A 21389-nucleotide genomic window follows, 5' to 3' on the forward strand; every position below is an offset into this window, starting at 1 on the left:
GAACACCTTCAGCCCTTGAAATTAAACTCAGGCTACCCAACTACCACATATCACTGTTTGCTCACATCTAAGATATATGCCCATATTGGTGAACTGGGCTGTGTTACAGGGAAAAAGGTGGCATAGAGCAGGGTGCCTCTAGTTTTGAAAAACCAATCTAAAGTCCTAGATCTCCTACTTAAAAAGCTACTTGCTGAACCATTGGCTTTATTTCTTTCTACAGGTAGCACATCAGGAGCAGTCCAAGGACTTATTTACATTGTCGCTTTTGGGAAACATTTGCAATACATGAGTTTGTGCAATGCAGTGCTATTCCTTTGGTCTGAATGGCACCACAATGCACCTGTTTGTTGTTCTTATGCTGTCGCACAGGGCAACACACTGCCATGTGTTGCTGTGCGATGACAAAAAAGCAAGTCTGATTTTTTTCATCCGCCGAGGTGTATTGGCAGCCCTTTTGAAATGCAAGTTAAGGTGCAGCATAATGTGTGTTAATAATGTATGTATGCTAATGCATTATGGGCCTTTAGGAATACTTACATCTCGTAACACTTCGTAGAAGGCTTTGAATGCTGGCTGTTTGTCATCATGGTACACCCCTCGGTTGCCATGGAGAATGGATACACCATCGTCTTCTGCAGATTTACAATTACTGCCATACATGCAGTGGTCTGGTCTATAATTCCATTGGCATGGGAACACATACAGGTTCTCTGGAAAAGAAACAAATATTCATTTAACATCTTTCAATGAAAAAAAAAAAACAGTTATGACTACCCACACACACAATATAGACAGCAGAAACACTCTCAATGCAACTGATGCAACCAGCTCAGCTATTTCCACCTTGATGTACCCACATAATCTCTGCACTGTGATATATTTTACGCTCAACTGAACTTAATCGTTGCTTACCCACCAAACCTACGAACAAAGCTTTAAGGTAACATCTGAGATCACTTCTTTTTATAAAATAAAATACCTGGGTTAAATGAGAAAATAATATTCAGCAAGTCCTGGTCTCCCCATGTGATATAGTTTTTATATTTTTGATAAAGTGGGTGCAGCATCTCTTCCCAAGTTAATCGGGCTGGAATCATATTGTTCTGAAAATAAAAGACATTTCATGTTATAGAAACCTGTGGCCAAATTACAATTGGACATAAGCGTAGACAGAGCTAAAATGTGTCAAACAGGAGACTGAAGTTTACTACAATTTGAATGTTGCAGCAAAAGATCTTTAGATTTAGGACACAGAAATTACTTACTGTGATCTTGGGATCTTATGTTTTTTTTTTTTTTTCTCATTTTCACGCAATGATAAATGTAAATGAAGTAGAGTTTCCAAAAACGTAGATGACTTTTCTAGTCACCCAACAAAAGGAAACTGCCTCCTTACATATAGCAAAGGTCTGCACAGGAAAGTTACATAATGTCAAATAATTTCCTTTACAGATACGCCGGTCCTATTAAAGTAAAGCAGGCTTCAAAAATGGGTACATGGCATGTGTCATAATAACCCAAACTTTTGGTGTTCCACTATGCATTTCCACTTGATGGCTTGTTCTGGGAGACTACATCAACCTGCACGTTGGTCTGCTGAAAGAACATTATAACAGATGAAATGCAGGCCAAAAAAGGGCGAAAAATATTCTGTCTGTGTCCATGTAGACCAAATTAAAATGTGTGCCACAACACGTCTGCTAATATCCCCAACAGTGCTGCTCCATCCCCAAAAACCCTTCTGGAACTCATAATAAGAATAGGAAGAGAGTTTATTAATATTCTTATTACAGAGTATTTATATAGTGCTGACATATGCAGTGCTTTACAGAGCCCATAATCATGTCACTAGCTGTCCCTCAAAGGGGCTCACAATCTCATGTTCCTACCATGATCATATGTCTTCCTCATACATTCCCTGCCCCTTCTGTAATGATGCCTCGTTTTGCACTACTAAAGGATTTTTGTTATAACCCCAAAAATGATCTATATAATGGGAAATACTGTGAATATGTTAAAGTTAGTTTAGTTTATATCCACAGGGTCCTCTCCTCCTGTTTCATTGTTTGTATTTGTCTGTCACTTGGAACCTCTATTTAATGTACAGCCTTGGTTCTATTTGAATACTGTCTAATAATAATATTAATAATAATAGCATCCTTGACTGATAGTTAACTTGCCCACCAACACCCCCATCACCTTCCTTGCAATAACTACCATAGCTTTAAAATGTGGTATCCCTTTCATTGTAGAAACAAGGAAGGCACCCAGATTTGTGACTGATTTACACAATTTATCCCTTCTCAGTTCAGGTACAATCACGAAACAATTATCCTGCATGTCGCAATAAATAACTAGAGTGGAGCTCACTGCTGTACGCCTGCCTATTGTTGTCTGGAGTCATCCATGTTTCTGCCCATCTCCTTGAGAAGGGACAGCAGTGATCCAGAACGTGGCTGTCACTACGGAACGCTAAGGACGAGCACTAAGCAGTGTGTGATTTACAGTGTGCGGTACATACTCCATCAGCAGATGTCATTAGGAATTACAGCTCGATTATACTGATTTACTGTGAAGACCTCAAAGAAATCACCCCCCTCCCATACCTTAAACTCATGACTGTAAAGGTTCCACGTTTGTAAAAGGTGAGTTATTGGTGAATTTGGGTATCTTTTACTGATCTGGATATTTTTGCTTCCTAGTACCTGCAGCTACAGAGATTGCAAACTTGTAAATTTTGAGTCAGTACAACAGGAACAGAGAAGAAAAAAAGGACACTCATTGTGGTACCAACTGTCTAGGACAGTTTCTCAATCTTTTAAACATGAAGGAACCTTTGAAATAATTTTCAGGTCGTAGGGAACCCCTGCTATTTATTTCTATATCCACAGCTCAAAGTATATTAGTGTGGCAATAGGTAGGAAGAATGCTTGCTAAATTGCTGGCCAGTGGGAAGAATGTCATCCCTTACAGATAGCCAAAAGAAACATTGGTGTCACCTAAACTGACTTGGGAAGCACAAATTGCTCATTGCCTAATGAAGCCCTAGCAACTATTAGAGAAAGCCTAGGGTTGCACAGAACCCTGGTTGACAAACATTGGTTTGTCAGTAGGCAATTTCTCTCACTCATCCCACTTGTACAAGACAGGATGTGATAGGGAATTTCCCCAATGGCCTACAGAAAAAAAACTGTTAGGGATTTATTCAACCAACACTAATTGGGATTAAATAATAAATGATTTTAGATATACTTTAAGAGCTCTACTTATAAAACAGGGAATCAGACATTTCCTTGTGAGAATCTTCCCGGTCCATGTGTTTTAATGGTAGTAACTGACTCTCATCAGAGAATGCTTGAAGGAATGGCAGATCCCAACTTTTTTTTTTATAGAGCCAAAAATTTATTTTTTGCATGCAGTTAAATGTAACGATGGCAATAAATCTAAAGACTAGTAAGCTATAACATATAAATATTTTGTGGGGTTTTAGATTACCTTCTGAGCTTAGTTAAGCACTTCCATTGCAAGACCTCGCTTGTTCTTGTGTTTCCTTTTAATACTCATCTCTTATTCTTGAACTGTTAATGTTTGACAGATCTCCCCGACCTACTCCCCTTCAAGATGGGCATATTAAGTTCACTCAACCATTCATTCTAGGTATATTATTGCACCAGATTGGGAAGAAACTGTTTAAGACTGATTTATTTCTCACATTTTAGGATATGATTTTTATTTTCTGCACATCTTACCTTGAACTGCTGCTTCCTGATGCGAGTCAGATTCATCAGCATGACCCCAGAGTTGACTCCGGTTGTACCGTAGAAGGGGTGCCGGGCAAAGCGACTGTACCAGCCAATCTTAGGGACTTCATGCTCAGGTGCCATCGCCGCCAACTGCGTTTCATTGAATTTTTTCAGGAAAGCCCAGATGTCATCCAGAGGTCTTAAAAACAGAACATCTGTGTCTACGTATAGTAGGGAGTCCACGTCTTGCAGGATAATCTGCATATAAAATGTAAGTGGTCAAGGTGATTTATTGCAGTAACATATATAAAATCACTGTGTAACAAAGGGTAGTTAAACAATAGGCAAACCTCTGATAAAAAAAATGTAGGTTGCTATTAAAAAATTGCAATTACATTAAACCTTCCCAGGAAATATCAGCTAGACACAAGGAGATTGTCAAATAAATGATTGGGACAATCTAGAGTTCAGCTACTAAATGATAGCAATTTCAGCATCCCAATTAGTTATCACAACCTTCATTCCCTATAGAAGAATGGGAACTATGAGTATTCAATGTTATTATCCATAAGGATTATAAGACAGCTTTATTTGGTATATCTCTGTGTTTAAAGATATCCAAGGTGGTTTTATTAGTCATCACCAAGGAAATTAGAACTGGCAGAACTGTGAAAGAATTATAGTAATTCTCTCTGGAAATAGCAGATGCATGGTAAAAAGTCTACCTTTATAAACTTGCTTGAATTACCTGGATAGAGATAAATAGCTAATGTGCATTAAAAGCACAATTAGTCTTGCAAAAAGTAATTAAATTGTAGAGATGTAAGCAATTTTTGTGTTGTTCCAATGAATGTGACACCATTGCTTCAGTAAATGTTTTTACATGACCTTTATCTAAAATATTGTTTGCCTGGCAAGACACTTACTGGCTGGCTGTAGGAATAAGCAGGCAGTCAATCTAATCTATCTGCCCAAAGGTTCACTTCCCTTATGATTGTTCTTATGATTGCAGGACGGATCTATGAATGATGAACGCTGTACACACGCCAGATTCTCGTCCGATATCAGCCCTGAGGCGATTACCTGATTAAGTAGCCTTAGTCTACAACCCAGAGCTTTTTAAACCCCATGTTTTAAATTCCCATGCATTCAGGGCTAGTCTACATCTACATTTTTGTGTGTTTAAAAAATTAAAAACCCTTGAAAATGCCTAAAAAACATGTACTAACACCTTAAATGATTTCAATGGAGGCTTTTTTGCACATTTATGAACACCTAAAAACATTGATAAAAGCTTCCAATTGTCATCAGGGTTTACCTTATCTCACCCAATCAGCACTAGAGTTGAATAGGGAAGCTTGTCCTCATTTGCCCTCTAGTGCCTGGGGATCCCATGCTGTCAAGAGCACCACAGCTGTGCTCATGTCAGAGTGCAGCTGTGGGAATCATCCTTTCATGGTGGGATAACCTGTAAATAAAAAGTTAAGTAAGGCTACGTACACACATCAGATGATTCTCGTCCAATACCAGCCCTGAAGTGATGATCTGATGTGTGTACAGCGCTCGTCATCTGTGGTTCATGGATCCGTCCTGGCGGATCATTAGTTCTCATACCCCATAGAGCAGAATGGTGCTGTAAATACAGAGCTCCTTCAGTCTTTTGTTGTTTGAAAGGATTGTGAAAGATCCTTTCCAATGACAGTTATTGAATGTGTGTACACAGCCTAAAAACAGTTTACATCACTTACATAAAAATAAAATAAAAAATGTACATAATATACAAAATAAACAACTTTCACATTCAAGTCTGGTCTCATTATTTACCCACCTGGGCTTTTACCCCAAGCCTGGTACGGGGGTAAGAAAACTTGCAACAATCGTTTACCCCGAATCAGGCGCGGGGTAGCTAAAAATATAAACATGCGTTACAGTGCAATCCGAATGTCATACAACATTGTATGACAATCGGATTACAACTGAAAAAAAAAAACACTTACCTTGTCCCCGCAGCTCCTCCGGAGACGTCTGTCCTCTTCTGTCCTCGTGCGTGTGCAGTGACGATCTCCGGGGTTTCCTGGTCGGTGCGGGTGGGAGGTGGGGCGGGAAATTCAAATCACTTTGTATTGAACTCAATACAAAAAAGCTGTATTGAATCCAATACAAAGAAATCTTTATATATAATATATAAATATAATTGTATTATATATATTATTTAAGCTACTGTACAGTTACATTACATTATACACTATATGTTTTATGAAATGTTTTTTTAAAGTTTATTATTAAATTTCTTAAATTTTGGACATATTTCGGTGAGTCATTTTTTTTCTTTTCTTTTTTGCATGGAAGTACGGAACGAATTAAAACACTTGGCGTTCGTGTACGCGTCCCTCTGCGATTGCTGATGATGTCACTGCATACGTCCATCGACAGGGGTTGTAACGGGAAATTCAAATATTTTGTATTGGATTCAATACAAAGTCCTGTATCCAATCCAATACAAAATAATACAAAATATATTTATGTGGTTTTGTCTATAGGTATGTGACGTTGGACTCTGTTTTAAAATTTACCACACTAGGAAGGTGTTTTAGAAAAATATATTACTATACAGTATACTGAATTATTGCATTTTCAGTATTTTTTATTTATTTATGCATTCTTGTTTAAGGTGATTTTTGTGTTTTTTTATTTAAATTTTATCATTAAAGTTAATTTTTTTTTTACATGATTGTGTGTTTCAAACTTTTTTATAATCAGGATATCTACTAGACCCTTGTTCGGACATATTTCTGTAAGTTACAGGTCTACAATTTAAAAAAAAAAATTTTCATGAAAAACAGTGTACCGCTTTTGGTACAGAAATCCAGACATCAGTGTAACGCCCAGGTGGTTAATAGGTATATTTAACACTTTTATGGAATGAGTAAAGGATATTATGTACCTTTGTGCTCATTTCCCAGGTTTAAAATGAAAACTCTGCTTGTATAAATAAATCAAAACGCATCATTGGTGTTTATGAGTGTTTTATGGCAGCGGTCGCCAACCGGTGGTACGCAAGAAAATTTTGGGGGTCCGCGGCTCTGGTCGGTGCATCCCTGAGCGGGGTCAGGAGAAAGACCCTGCTGGGGGGACACACCAGCCAGAGCCGCGGACCACGTACCCCGAGCAGTTTCTATGCTCAGGAAAGTGGGCGGGCTGTGTCCCTGCACACAACCCGTCCACTCTCCCATTGTAGGCTCAGATCTGCGATGGGAGAGTGGTCAGGGTTATGTCTTAATGACGTCACTCTGGGGGAGTTTCTCCCCTTTGAGTGACACCCGGCTCCCCGCCCATGCGCGGTTGGGAGCCGGTAATTTTAGTGGTCCGCGGACCTTAAAAGGTTGGTGACCGCTGTTTTAAGGCAAGCTTTAACCACTTGAAAAGCAAAAAAATGTGCTAGAAGTCTGTATAGACCTAGCCAAAGGCTATGTACACACGTCAGATGATTCTCATACGATAATCGCCTCAGGGCTGATATCAGCCAAGATTCTGGGGTGTGTACAGCAGTCATCGGATAATGGACAAGGAATGATCGTAATGAAAGTAAAGGGGAGAGAGCGCAGTGGGGTGCTTCTCAGTCATTCTCCTCCCTCTCCTGACCATAGAGCAGAACGGCGCTGTATGTACAGAGCTTGTTCATTCATCGTGCAGTCGTTTGTCGTTGGAAAGGATCGTAAAATATCCTTACCAAAGACAATTATTGCACGTGTGTGTGTACGTAGCCTAAGGGTTGTAACAGTAATGTAAATACTTGATATCCCGATATACAATACAGGGAGCTTCATGCTTCAGATTTTGCAATTCATGCTGGGCCACCTAAATAGAAAATCCAACACTAGCTCTGCACTTATTGACTAATGCTGCAAATATACAGTATATTTTTTTCCTTTGGTTCTTAACATGTGACAGTGTCTTACAGCTCTGCAAGCACTCTCATTCTGAATCCTAAAGGGCTGGGGGTAATTTATATATATATATATATATATATATATATATATATATAGTTTTGCATTTGCCTTGAGATCTGTAATGTAAGCGGAACACTACATGACCACTAAAAATGTTTAATACACAACTGTGTCAGTTACTACTTCATTAGAACCCAGCTACAAAACACTTTCCATATTCATAAAAAAAAACAATTATTATCATTAGAAAAGGTGACAATGTTAATTAAATAACTCAAATCTTAAATTAAATCATTTCCAAAAAAAAAGTGTTACTTTTTGGCTGGCAACATTCAGAGGAGTGAGACATTGCGTTGGGCTTTCCTATGGAGGTGGATAAAAGGGTGTAATACGGCTGTGATAAGCACTGTAATTAACCTCTGTGCACTCAACCTAACAGCTGCTCCACAGCGCTGAGCACTTCAATGCAGCACGTAATTATCTAGCTTGCCACGAGATGCCATCTCTCTCAGTGCGAGCCGCTGCTCGCGAGACGGCCACTTAACATTTAATACACCCCAAAGGATGCAAGCGCTCCTATTATTTTCTACAAGAGACGTTTCAGCTTCTTGAATGCAGATGGATTCTTGGGAGATTTTATGCATCCCTGCAGTTACCAAAGTAAACTGTTTATTTAAGAGGAACATGTCTGCCTGATTAGACTGTTAACATAGACCTTTATATGGATTTATATTATATAGACATTATTTAGATTCTGTAGTTCTAAAAGAAACAAACATGTAATATATTGCAGCCTTTTATGGTTGGGATTTTTAAATGACTTCCTGGTGATTCATTAAGACACTTTCTGTCCTAGGGTGACAATAATACAATGATAACTCATTGTACTGTACAATATAAGGACTACAGAAATCCCCCCTTTCTGCTTTCCTATAACACAGTAGCTCCCAGAGAGAGCTGAGAACAATGGTAACTGATAAGAGCCAGCATAGGGAAAGAGTACAGGAAATGCAATGGACAAAGGGAAAAGGGATCAAAAAGTTAACTTTTAGGGCCTGCCTGCATGAGTATTTGATTTGTGGTGCAGTTACCATACCAGCCTTTCTCCTTTCTTCAAATGAACCCTAGTTGAGAAACTCTGTACCACGGACTGTCTGCTCAGTTTTCAGTGATCCATCATGCTAATTGCTATTTTAAAAATTGCTAGACATTAGTAAAATTGCCAGGATATAAAGTAAGTAGCTTTTGTTTATGATGATGGAGGAAATGATTTTAAAAACATTTCCATTATCCTAGAATGCCCCTTTAAAAATGTGCCCCTCATGCTGTCCATACACTGGTTGATAGGTACAAGATCAGTGTAAATGATTTATATGTTCCAGATATTGATATTGAATGTTAACCCACTTAGCACCATGCCCAGATTGACCAGCCCCATTCTTTGCCCAACAGAAGCCCCTTCCCCTCCTATGATCACCAATAGTGGGTAGAGCCCCTACATTGGGCCTGATTTATTAAAGCTCTCCAAGGCTGGAGAAGATATATTTTTTACAGTGAAGCTGGGTGATCCAGCAAACCAAATCCACTAAAGGTTTGCTGGATCACCCAGCTTTACTGATGAAAGTGTAAACTCTCCAGTCTTGGAGAGCTTTATTAAATCAGGCCCACTGTTGGTGGTCAGAGAATGGGAATTCCTGACCATGAAATGCCCTATTTTCTAATAGATTTGTGATTCAATGTTCATAGTAAACCTACAGTTGAATCCAACATTAAATAAAAAGGGTCATTAGCAAGTGCCTACATCCCAAAATTGACATAAACAGAAAAACAAATAATAAATAGGTCTTTCACTGGATCTAGCAAATATAAAACATTATACATGCACTGTTAAAACATGTTTTATTTACAATAGTTAAAAACAAATTTGCCATAAAACTCGTTGAGTTGGGGGAATACTTGGTGAATGTGGCCTTTGGAGATGTCTCAATTACACTTTATTTTTAATTAATGTGCATAAATTATGTTTTAACAGTGCTTGTATAATGTTTATTATTTGTTAAAGGCCGTTTAAATAATTTTTTAAAGTCCCATTAAATATTTTTTGTTCACCTGTTTCGGTAGAGTTGGATCAATTAGAAATATTGATAGTCAGCATTAGAGACAGAGAAATGGCAGAAAGATCTCCCCACCAGAGTCCCCAGGAAATATGATAAGGCCAGTGAGTGATTCAGCCTACCAAACGGCACCTGTTACCAAAATATTGCTTTCGGCTGGATTGACCCCTTAATTTACAGTGGAGATTAATAGAGTGGAAAGTCAGCAGGATTTGTAAGAGAACAGGTGTGACCGCTCCCTCTCCTCCAGGCTGGCCTCTGGTGTTTGTGTAGGGGGAAGCATTGCTCCCCTTTGTCTGGGAATTACTAAATAGATTATTGCACACAGGAGTCACTCCACATGTTTTCACACGGGTTCTGGGTTACTTTGCTTCCTGCCAGAGCTTTTATAAGATCAAAACAAGCATAAAGGTTTAGAAAAGAACCTCCAGACAGCAAATTCTCAAAATGAGAACCCTAAATGGATGTCATGTAGCGTGCCTAAAGCTGAACTCCCTTCAGTCTTGTATAGGCTCCTCTTCTATATTGAAATTTCTTCTAATTTGGGTGCAAACTGGGAACTTCTCAGTGTGAGCAACAGAAGCTGCAGCAAGCCAGACAGAGCCTGCCTCATTTCCTGGCTGGAGGATGTTCAGCACTATCTAGCCCTTTCCTCTGCAGCTTTTCTGGCCCATTCCTTTACATATCAGTGTTTAACCCAGAAATTTTGATTGACAGTTTTATAAATGGCGGACAGTTATTTGTGCATTAATATAGCCTTTTTCTGGTGAACTTCATCTCTTTGCTTTTCCATTAGGGCAAGACTTTCTAATATTTCAGGCAATACTAATATCCTATTTTACAGTAAAAGTTAAGGAATACCCTTTGTTACTACTATACTGTGTAGGCTCGGCTGTTCAGCCCTCTGTGGGTTTCAGGCAATTTTAGCAAATTCTTAAGCAGGTTTGCACACTATGCACGTCGCAAGGGAAAATACGATTTTAATCAGAAAAACATATGCCAGCCCGGAGAGTTTAAATAACACATAAAATGAATTCCTGGCTGGAAGGAGACTGAAAAATGCATAACAAGCAAAGACAAACTGACCAGATGCGGAAAGCACATCAAACGCCTGAATGTTATATTATGACTCTTACCGGAAGAAAAAGTCTCTGAGCCGCGCAGGGCTTGAATAATTTCTTCCATTCCTGAGCATTTCCAACTGAAAACATGATTGGATAGATTGTGTATTCATACTTCCTAGAAAGCTGATGGGGCCATTCCCTTAGCTGCAGGAATAAAAAAAAAAAAACAAGCAGACAAAAAAAAGATCAGGACAAACGCTGCAGCAAGAAAAACCTATGAGATGTACAGTAGGTTTTTTGTTTACTTTTTGGTATTAGGGTTAATATTTACAGACAGCCGTAGTAGCTCTGGGCTCCTCTTACATAATAACGCTGACCTGCAGGACAAAAAAAAAAACTCACTTGCGGTTGGTTTACCCCTCGTCTCAGGAACTTTTCTTTTCCTTACCTTTTTAACAGCTCCTCCAATGGCTAGTACTATCCTCCTCTGTCTAATGCTCCAGGTTGTGTTCAGGTCATAGGCATTCTCATTTACAATGTAGGGCTACTAGTTCTGCATTGTAGAGAATAGAATTAGAGCCTGCAACTGCTGCAGCACCTTAGAGAAGAGGCTGCGGAGGACAGGTTGGCAACCAAGGAATTAATGTGCCTAAAACTGCTTTTAAAACCCCTCCTATAGGAAAAAAGCAACATTTAACCCTTGCAGTATGGGGGTAGCACCTTTGAAAGGGTGGGATTTTTATGTCTTCTGACTCATTATCAACTTACTCATTTAGGGCAAAAAGACAAGAGCAGGTAAAAGTCCACCGATACTATACTCACTTGGACAGAACTCTCCTGACCGTTCCTTCTTTTTTTCACTGCTAGAGCAAAATACCTGACACTTCTGCATATAGAGGAGCAAATGACCTCCTTTACCGATGCACACCTTTTGATGGAGGAAGTGACATCACCTCTCCCACTAAGCTCCAGCACCAGCCAACACCTGTATTTTTGCACCGGCATTGGCAAAAGCAGGAGTGACACTGCACTGGCTGGAGGAGGATAATACCCTAAAATGACTTTGAATGCTGTAGAATGAATGGTACCTTTCACAAGAAACACCTGAACTCAATAGCTTAGAGTGGTGTCCATTTACTTTTTTCCACTAAGGATCAGCCCACAATTAAGGCATGCAGTCCATTACTGTGTGGTCATCTGAATGTATAAGTCCTAGCTAGCACTAGCTAAAAGTGCTTATTTAGGACTAGCTAGTGTCAACACATTTAGAGAGCTGAATAGCAATGCATTACATGTATTCAGTACAAGCACATGCATTGTGTATGTTGGTACTTTACAAATAATAATAACTTCTAAGTTGAAGCCTAAACTCTTAGCAAATCTCAGCCACATCAAAAGGAAAAGGAGCCACATCAAAGGAAAAGGAACCCTAAGATAATATATAAGCCGATCTCACATTTCAATTTTTTTTTGAGTGGTTAGAAATTACATCAATGAAACCACAGTGGAACCTTTCCCAACATGCAGGCTCATACAGCTAGAGGTACTTCAAGTCTATGAATAGAAAGAATGCAAAGTTGGATAAAAAAAATGTACCGGCAGTCTTCCATACCAGACCCAAATCACCACCTTCTTCACCAACCTTGCGTTGAAACTCTGACTTCAATTCATCTTCTGCAAAGATGTGAAATTGGAGATTCTTCACACTGAACAGCACGGCAGATTTCAGCATGGTCACGGTCTCTTCTACACGATCGCCACATGCTACCACGGCAAGATGCATCCATTCCACGGGGGCAGAAATTTTGTGGTTTTGCTCAGGGGGTCTGCAGCAGGAAAGAAGAAGTAAAGTTTATTAGAATTCTGTTTTAATACAATAAACATCTCTCTCCATAACAAAGGCCTACTTGATAGAACCCCTAAACCTAAACTCCAAAAATTAATCTAAAGTGCTACCAACTGGGAAGGATTTGCACACCTTCCTAAAGTAATGGGAAAAACCTAATCCTATTGCTTTTCCACTAAAGTCTCACTACTGGTCAGTGAAGACACCTAGCAAAGTAATAGGCCCATAGTATATTAGGACATGATTGGGCCAGGCTGTTAAAACTGTTGATCCATGCAGGTATGCATAACCAAAGGACACCTGGAATCCAAAACCTCAAGGTCCAAAAATAAAAAAACAAACTTTAAATGTTGGCATCTGCAGGTATTTGCCACTGTCTGGGTTGTGTTCTTAGACGACACTTGAAGGTGGAATGGTAGAAAATTTAGAATCTGTGCAGCTTTTCCTCAATATCATTTGATCTGTCCTGCCGGAAATACCTCAAGCTTTTAATGTAGAGGAAGAAGATGGAAGCCTCTTAATCATCCCCTTGCCTCAGAACAGAACATTTCACAAAAATGAATGTTCTATACATACTTTCCCATCATAGTACCAGGCCAAGCAAACTGACATGCGCAGCTGCAGTTGCACTCACTGTCTTTTTTTGTTTTTGGCACAGGGGTCCTTGGCTATTCAACAGCCTAACTTTATAAGAATTATGCCACATGGAAAATGATGCCACCAGCGACATATCACCAGCAGCAAAGTCATGGAATAAAAAAAAGAATTCTAATCAGCATTAAGGAATTGTTCCCTCCATGGCCCAATAGCTGCAGAATCACGATTGCTAGAGATGGGATGTTTCTGGCGTCACTAGTGAGGGAATGCTTTTATAGAGACCAGTAGGAAGATTCTTAGCAAATTGTAGCCACTATCAAGATCGCCCCTGTGACATGACCCTAAAAGTACATTTAACTTTCCTGCTGCACCAAACAATTCAGCTTATTGTTTTCCATCTCAAACAACAATAGATATGCAACTTCCTCTCCAAGTTGGCAAAAAGTCACAGTTTTTTTCTCTATATTTGAGAATCAGTTGACTGAGGGAAGTTACAAACCGAGGGAAGCTGCCTTGAAAACAATGTACAAAGAGGACACAAAGCCTCACAACAAACTCAAAGTGACAAGCAGATCAGCAATTTATACCCAGCTCATAAATGGGGAAAATAAACATATTGGCAAGTACCTGATGATCCTGTCATCAGGGTCTCTGTTCAGGTAATTGCTCTCTCCCTGTCTTCCGATTGTTCTTTTGAATTGTCTTATTAATTACTACAAGCAGCCTGGCCAGTGCATAAGAAGTTCTGCTATTGTCACCATGTCATCAGGAAACTTGCCCCAAGAAGTGCCAGGCAGGAAGTAATGAAAGGCAGTGGTTGCAAAAAAGGCAAGAAGAAACAAAAACAGTATTAGAGGAAAGTGAAACCAAAGTGACCTGGTCACTGGCAACAATGCCCCTGGGACAAAATCTCCTGTTACCTGTTGTTATGAAATCACTTCCTTGCTAGCAGGACCAACAAAATGTTGCTCCCTTCCAAGCAAGTAAGATTTGCCAATGTGCCAGACCAGCAAATGATTGATTTGATTAAGGTCAGCATGCAAACTTTTTCTGCTACTGGCAACGTGTCGCCAGTGGCAAAATCAGCTGTGGATTTGATGCTGTGTTTTAGGGCTGAAACCCCAGGTTCACCCATGATAGTCCATCTTCTCCAGTCTTGAAGAGCTTTAATAAATCAGACTCAATAGGCCTGATTTATTAAAGCTCTCCAAGGCTGGAGAGGATACACTTTTATCAGTGAAGCTGAGTGAATCAGTAAACCTGGAATGGATTTCTAAAAAGTCATTTGCTATTTGTTAGCAAATGTTTTCAATTCTGGACCAGATCCATAACAGGTTTTCTGGATCACCAAGCTTCACTAATGAAAGTGTATCCTCTCCAGCCTTGGAGAGCTTTAATAAATCAGGCCAAATATATCATCTTGAGAATTCATTCAAGTAGAGATACTGGTTTTATGCTATACATTTAATGCCAAGCTTTTTGTAGAATTACCTTCTGACGGCTCTCCAATTAGCACGCAGCGCCAAGTATCAATACGTGTAGAGAAGAGCTTAGGTCTTAATTAAATTCCTGTTTCAGAGGGGTATAAATATTGAATGAGCTCATTTATGTGAATTAGTATTTACCTTCTAGCTTTTTAGTGTTACACTGTGAATTATTAAAGGAAGCTGTTGTGTGATAAAAGCCATACGCCATGCTGCTGGATTAACGACCTGCAGATATTTTTTCAAGGATTCTGCCATCCAGGGAAAGGCAACTTTTTATAAATATAAGATGGGTTTATGAAGAACAAATGCACGTTAAAGCAGCTGGTTTACTTTATATGTAGTCCTTCTCCACCACCACCACCACCCATGTTGTTCCTGGCAGGCAGACAGGAGAGGAAATTTCCTCACTTTTCCCCTACCCACAGTGAGCAGACTGTTACCCTGAAACTTTGTAGCAAGCCACAAGGCAAGGGGGCACAACATGGGTTGATCTGTGGTAGCCATATGTGAACAAAGCCAAGAACTTAACAGCCACCAGGGTTGGCCCATGGTGTGATATCTAACAGCATCAAAGACCAGAATATGAATGGACCTTGCAAAATACCTGAAAAAGGAAAGCGTCATGCTTCAGGAGAGAAAAATACATTAGGTAATTGAAAGGGGAGTACTGTGATTTGTGAAGAAGGTGCATGAAAGAAACATACGGGATGATGGGTCCCCTTTAATAAAATTCACACAAATCCTTGCAATGTACTGTAAATACTTGAGCCAGATGGGGATTTAATTTAACTGAACTTCAAGAGAATATAAAAGACACACATTATTGTGGGTATGAAATCATTAATACATAATGTAATGTCATTTTAAATGCAAGTCTGGATCTGACCTGGTATCAGCCACAGCTGTTTCTGTACAAAAGGAAAAGCTGTCAATAAGTTAACTTGCAGACAGGAGGAGAAAGCTAATTGTAAGAGACACGAGCTCATTACTGTGTTGCTTCTCCTTTCACTGCAATCACAAGCTGGGATGTATCCTGGACAACCGGGGCTCAGAAGCAATGGATTAAGTGATACTAGACATCAGATAAAGAGACATCTAGTGGCAGAAAAGCCGTACTGGAAGGAAAATCCCTGGATTGAAGGCAATTATTGCAGGTGTTTTTTGTGGGTTTTTTTAATCTAGGTATTTTTAGCTTGAGTTCTGCTTAAAACGCAATCTTCTAAGCTTGCAGATTATAAAAAGATAAAAAAAGTCCTACCTGATGTGCAGAAAAAAAAGGAAGATCTATGATCTGGGAGGATTTTGTGCAGCGTCTCTCATTCTCACCATTACCAGGAGGAGAAGGGAAAAAAAAAAAATCAAAAAGCACATTTGTATCCATTTTCCTTGTGGCAGATCGATCAATTACCGCCGTATAAAACGTTCCATCCCTCACATCTGCTTAGACAAGCTGTTTATCAAGTGTCATCCTCCGCAGCGAGAGGCAGCTAGGTGAAAACATTGATTCCCGCATGGGTAAACGGGAATCCTTTCCATTTCTATTTTAAGGATTTGACAGATAAAAGAGCCTTCCTTACCAAAGTAATTGAGGATCAGTGTCAGAATCCTCTGATGAGGACATGATAAAGTCTCATTATCATCCGCTGAAGTGTACGTTAAGATGATTGATTTATAGACTTGGGTTTTAATCCTTCTTGGATGGACAGCTGTATGGATGACAACCTGCTTAAAACTTCAAAGCTGGCACTACAGGACGTTCAATGGAGCAGGAAGGTCCTGACTATTCTGCAGTATAGGAGATGTCAAAAAGTCCGGTGGAACCGGTGCTCTGGATCAAGGCCATCCATTCTTGGGTTAAAATTCCACTTTAAAAATTTGGCATCAGGCAGGACTTTATTGCAAATGGGGACCAGTGATCTCCTTTCTGCAATAAGTATTCTTACCTACCTGATTGCCTCCCCAGCTGTCAAATTTGCACATGTGCAGCTCAGTGTTGGTCGCCAGTGTCCATACTAACCTATTCAAATTTCTTTGATGGAGAAGCTAACCTTGTGTAAGCTATGGTGTCCAAACTCACCAAGGTGGATGGCATTACTGCCCTATCTACATGATAGTGTTCAGGGGTGGCGCTGACCCCTTAGGACATACCTAGAAGTTCAACTTCATAAATGGAGCGATAACTCTGGCTAGAGAAAGGAAGGAGTAAAGGATAATATGCTTTGTTGGGGGAAAGGCGTAATAAAAGTACAATCATTATATATTACAACAGGAAGCTCTTTATTTGTGGGGTAATTGTGTGCTTCCTGAAAGCAACCTTTATTGATAAGGGCTGCCATTGCTGACCTTCTAAAAATGGTGGTTGTCTTTCAATCATCTTTAGATTCAATGCTACTAATGTCAAACCACTTGATATTCATGCATCTTGGTCTTGACTAAAAGTACTCCCGCTTGAATTCATTGACAACCAAAAAAGTAGCATTTTCTCTTAGATTGTAAGCTCCTCAGGACAGGGCCCTCTCCTCCTGTGTCAATGTCTGTCTGTCATTTGCAACCCCTATTTAATATACAGCACTGCATAATATGTTGGCACTATATAAATACTTTTGAATATTAATAATATTTTCAGAAGGGAAGGCAAAAGGGGTTCCCCAGATCACTGATAAAAGACAGGAAAGTGAACTCATACACTATAGCAGTGTTTATCGACCTTTTTAACACATGAATCTCAAGAATTTATTTCGACTTCTTAGCAGCTACAAAAAAACAAAACAAAAGAAAACAACAAAAAAACTCTCCCAGGCCTCTCTCTATTTGTTCAGTACGTGAAATGGAATATTTAATTGCATGCATCTCTACATGCTTCAGCAAACGCTACAATTTTACACAAATTGGGGCCAGATGACTGACTTGGGGCTAACACAGAGCGGTGTGCCAAAAGGCCAGATGAAATATTTCTGACATGACGAAAATGGTTTTAATTGAAGTTTATAGAAGCAAGAAATACAAACTATAAACACATTGGCCCTCAACTAAACAAAATGAAAGTTGCACAATTGTGGAGAAGTGTTCTGTTAACCCTTACTGTCAAACCTAAATTGGTCCACAAAACAAACACCTCAAGGTGGCTAAAGTTCTGTTTATATCCAGAATGCTTATAGTACGCCAAAACCCTATTAAGCATTTATGAACTGCACAGATTTCTATTGACCAGTGAAGCCACCCATAGCATTAGGCACCCAATAGGAAGACTAGAGGGGCCTAAGAGAGAACAGGTTCTTTAGGATTTGATAGGCACTATGGATGGCAACTAAGACCGTGGGCCTGATTTATAAAGCTCTCCAAGACTGGAGAGGTTACACTTTCATCAGTGAAGTTGGGTTATCCATCAAACTTGGAATGGATTTCTTCAAAGTAATTTGCTATTTGCTAGCAAATGTTTTGAAACCTGGACCATATCCATTCCAGGTTTCCTGGATCACCTAGGTTCACTGATGAAAATGTATTCTCTCCAGCTTTGAAGAGCTTTAATAAATCAGGCCCAATGAGTCCACAACCACTTTTCAAGGCAAGCCTAATCCTAAGCATTTTTTAAAAGCTACAAGATTCTCATTTCCAGGCCCTCTTTGATACTCACTGACATTGATTTCCTGTTAGAAAGGTTCTTTCACATCCAGCTTCATGCAAGAAGCCTAAAGGTGACCAAACTTATAATTGCTTCCAATATCCTGCATGGAACTAGACTTGGAATCCTGCAGTTGTTATACTTCATTACTTGCCAAGTCCTACAAGAGTTTCTTTTAGCTTGGAACGAATGCGCAATAGAAAATTAATTCAACAAAGCAGAGAAATTCCAGGTTTATTTCCCAAGGCAGATTGACATCATCCCTAATGTGTATTTCAATTTAAGGAGCCTCTTTAAGGTAAATGTAATGGGCATGCATTCCTCCCAACTGCCTCAAATTTGGAGGAACTATCCCTCTTTCAGGACCAAGTCCATGTGTTCCCTTTCCTCCTTAGTTGTCCATCATTTTGGGTGGATGTATACACCTCAATCAAAAATGTATTATAACGTTTTATTTCAGTGCATTATGTTACTGTGGCCAAGAAGCTAAAGCTCCTGAACATGGAGTACAAGGGAAGGAAGATGTTGCTGTTGGCAAGAAACCCCCCCGTTATCACCATCACATCACTCGCGGTTAGGTGTGTAAAGTCCTGGGAAGGCAGCTCACCAGAATGCAAACCTTTCTGGCACAGTTTTGTAAGGGATTAGAGGCCAAGGTCCCACCAGAGAGCCAGGCAGCTGTCCTGTGACCCCCCTATATTTAAAAAAAAAAAAAATATTTCAAGGCATGTCACCGTGGCCCACCGGAGGTTTTTCTATCCTCTGGTAGGCCAGTCCGACCCCGCTGCAGTGTGGCACAACCAAGCTGTAAGTAGTGACTGCAAATATGATGAGCAAATACAGCTTTACCCATGTTTTTACATAATTACCATTATACACAGAAACAACCTCTTATATATCCTATACATTAGGCAATTAAGTAATATACTGCATCCCTTTAGTCCTTACATTCGATAATTACTTATCTTTATATTTTTAAAGATTTTAATTTCAGAAAGTAGATCTGTCAGTCCAACACATTCTGTGCCAGCAGATAACTGTGCCATACCTTGTGAACCAAGGTTCGGTGTTGTCACTATAAGGTATGACTACAGAGCTACCCCTGCTCTTCTCCATACCATACAAGGGAAGTGGTCTGTAACCCACAGAGTAAATTGGACTGAAGAATGCTAAGTCCATTAAAGGCTTTGTTCGTATTACTGATAAACATGGCTTTTCCCAGCAGCAACTAAACAATGTCAAGGGAAGTTCATCAAATGTCCCCAACTGCCCCACTGACTCCTCCATAGGGTCATGCTAATTGCAGTGTCCAGTATGTGGCCACTTTTTCAAATGAGCAACCGCTCCCCTTCACTGGCTCTAGTTAAAAGCAAGAGTGAAGAGGTCTTAAAAAATTAACACACTTATGGCCCATTTATATGACTGTGTCATGGTAAGATTTGTTGTATACTTAGGTGTATTCATTTTGAAAGGCACTCCAATGCATTTTGGAGTCCTTGATGTGTTGCAATGCCAAGCAATGTGCAGGGAACTGCTAATATGTGTTGCAAAATTGCTACATGCACCTTTTTTTGTGGAGTTAGGCAGCCCATTCAAATGACTGGGCTGCCTTACTCGTGCATTAAGCTCACCTCGAAACTATAAATGGCCCTTAATATTTAAACAGACCCAAACAAAGGGGGCAAATAAGAGAAGTTTAATATTATAATTTACATACACTTCAAGGCAGAAGCTTCTCTGTAATACCGCTATTGTTTAATTGCATCGTCTTTTTATTTTATAGCTCCACAGAGACAGAAACGCGGCTTCTTAATTTGCAGATAAGGAAGCGTATACAACCCAGAGATGTGCGGTGTTTTCCAACATTATTATTATGCAGACATCAAAACAGTTTTGTTTATCTGCCAAAACCATACTCGCACTCGTGCCCCAGGCAGCAGCAAGCAAATAAGATGCTAAAATGGCCTACGGCGCGGCCCAGAGCCCACAGAAAAGAAACGTTATGGTGTGTAAATGTCTGCAATGTTTTCTGACAGAGCAGGAGATAGGAATTTAAATGTCAATGTAAACGCCATGCACCGCAAAAAACAATGAGGACTTTGTTAGCCAAGTTGGCTTATTAATGTAGTGAAGAACAATGTGCAAATTGTAAGTTTTGATAATAAGCCTTGAGATTCAGTGTTCTAGTTCTTACCTATCACTTCCTTGTCTCCAACTGATTTAGTTGCACTTCAGGATCCTTTAATAACCTCTGCTCCCACGGGCTTCCTTACACCCTTGAACACTGGAATTTAAAATGTAAAGCAGTGCACCAGCCAGTGACACCCTCCTAGCTAATCCTGGCACTTTGTCACAATACCAATTATTTAAGTGGCACAATTACTAACCTAAATTCATGGTCATGTGACACAGCACCTAGACAAATCTCTTTGAAGTCTTTCTTTGCATGTCCTTACCCTGCCTAGATATGTGAGCACCTCTAATTATAGTCTTGATTTTAGAAAAAGATGCTAGCAAAGTAGCAAGATAACGAAAGACATCCACCCTCCTTGATCACCAGCAAAAAAACATTAATGCTGGTAGTATGACAAGTTATCCCGAACCTTGCTTACAATTTTTTCCTCTGCCAGTGTAGAATCCTCCAATAGCTGGCAGTATAAAGCCAAAGGTTAAATCAGTGTTTTTCAACCAGGGGTTCCCTGTGTCATAAGCAACGTGTGCCTATTAGGTCAGTTACCACTGACACTAATGACCTTTTTGGCTATCTGTAAGGGCGACATTCTTCCTAATTGCCAGAAATGTAAGAGGCATTCTTCCTACTGACCACACACTAAAGCCCATTACTCCCCACTGTCCTATTTTTAGGACACTATATTCAACATTTTTTATAAACCATTATGTCTTTTATTTTTATTGTTTCTGATGAAATTCGTATTTTTACACTATTTTTCTAATAAAATAAA

The 21389-nt window shown here is 39.6% G+C and overlaps 1 protein-coding gene across 1 annotated transcript in view; it reads right to left on the minus strand.

The window, feature by feature from the left end:
• Positions 1 to 540: 540 nt before the first annotated feature.
• The window catches only part of GXYLT2 (glucoside xylosyltransferase 2), a gene marked incomplete at its 3' end in the record, with an annotated part of 28088 nt that continues 7239 nt past the window's right edge, over positions 541 to 21389 (minus strand). The window contains 5 exon segments of the mRNA XM_072420723.1: positions 541 to 713; positions 983 to 1106; positions 3753 to 4004; positions 10947 to 11078; positions 12517 to 12700. Coding sequence (XP_072276824.1) covers positions 541 to 713; positions 983 to 1106; positions 3753 to 4004; positions 10947 to 11078; positions 12517 to 12700 — 865 coding nt within the window.

This window comes from Pyxicephalus adspersus, chromosome 8 (genome assembly GCF_032062135.1).
Source record: "Pyxicephalus adspersus chromosome 8, UCB_Pads_2.0, whole genome shotgun sequence".
Classification (NCBI taxonomy): domain Eukaryota; kingdom Metazoa; phylum Chordata; class Amphibia; order Anura; family Pyxicephalidae; genus Pyxicephalus; species Pyxicephalus adspersus.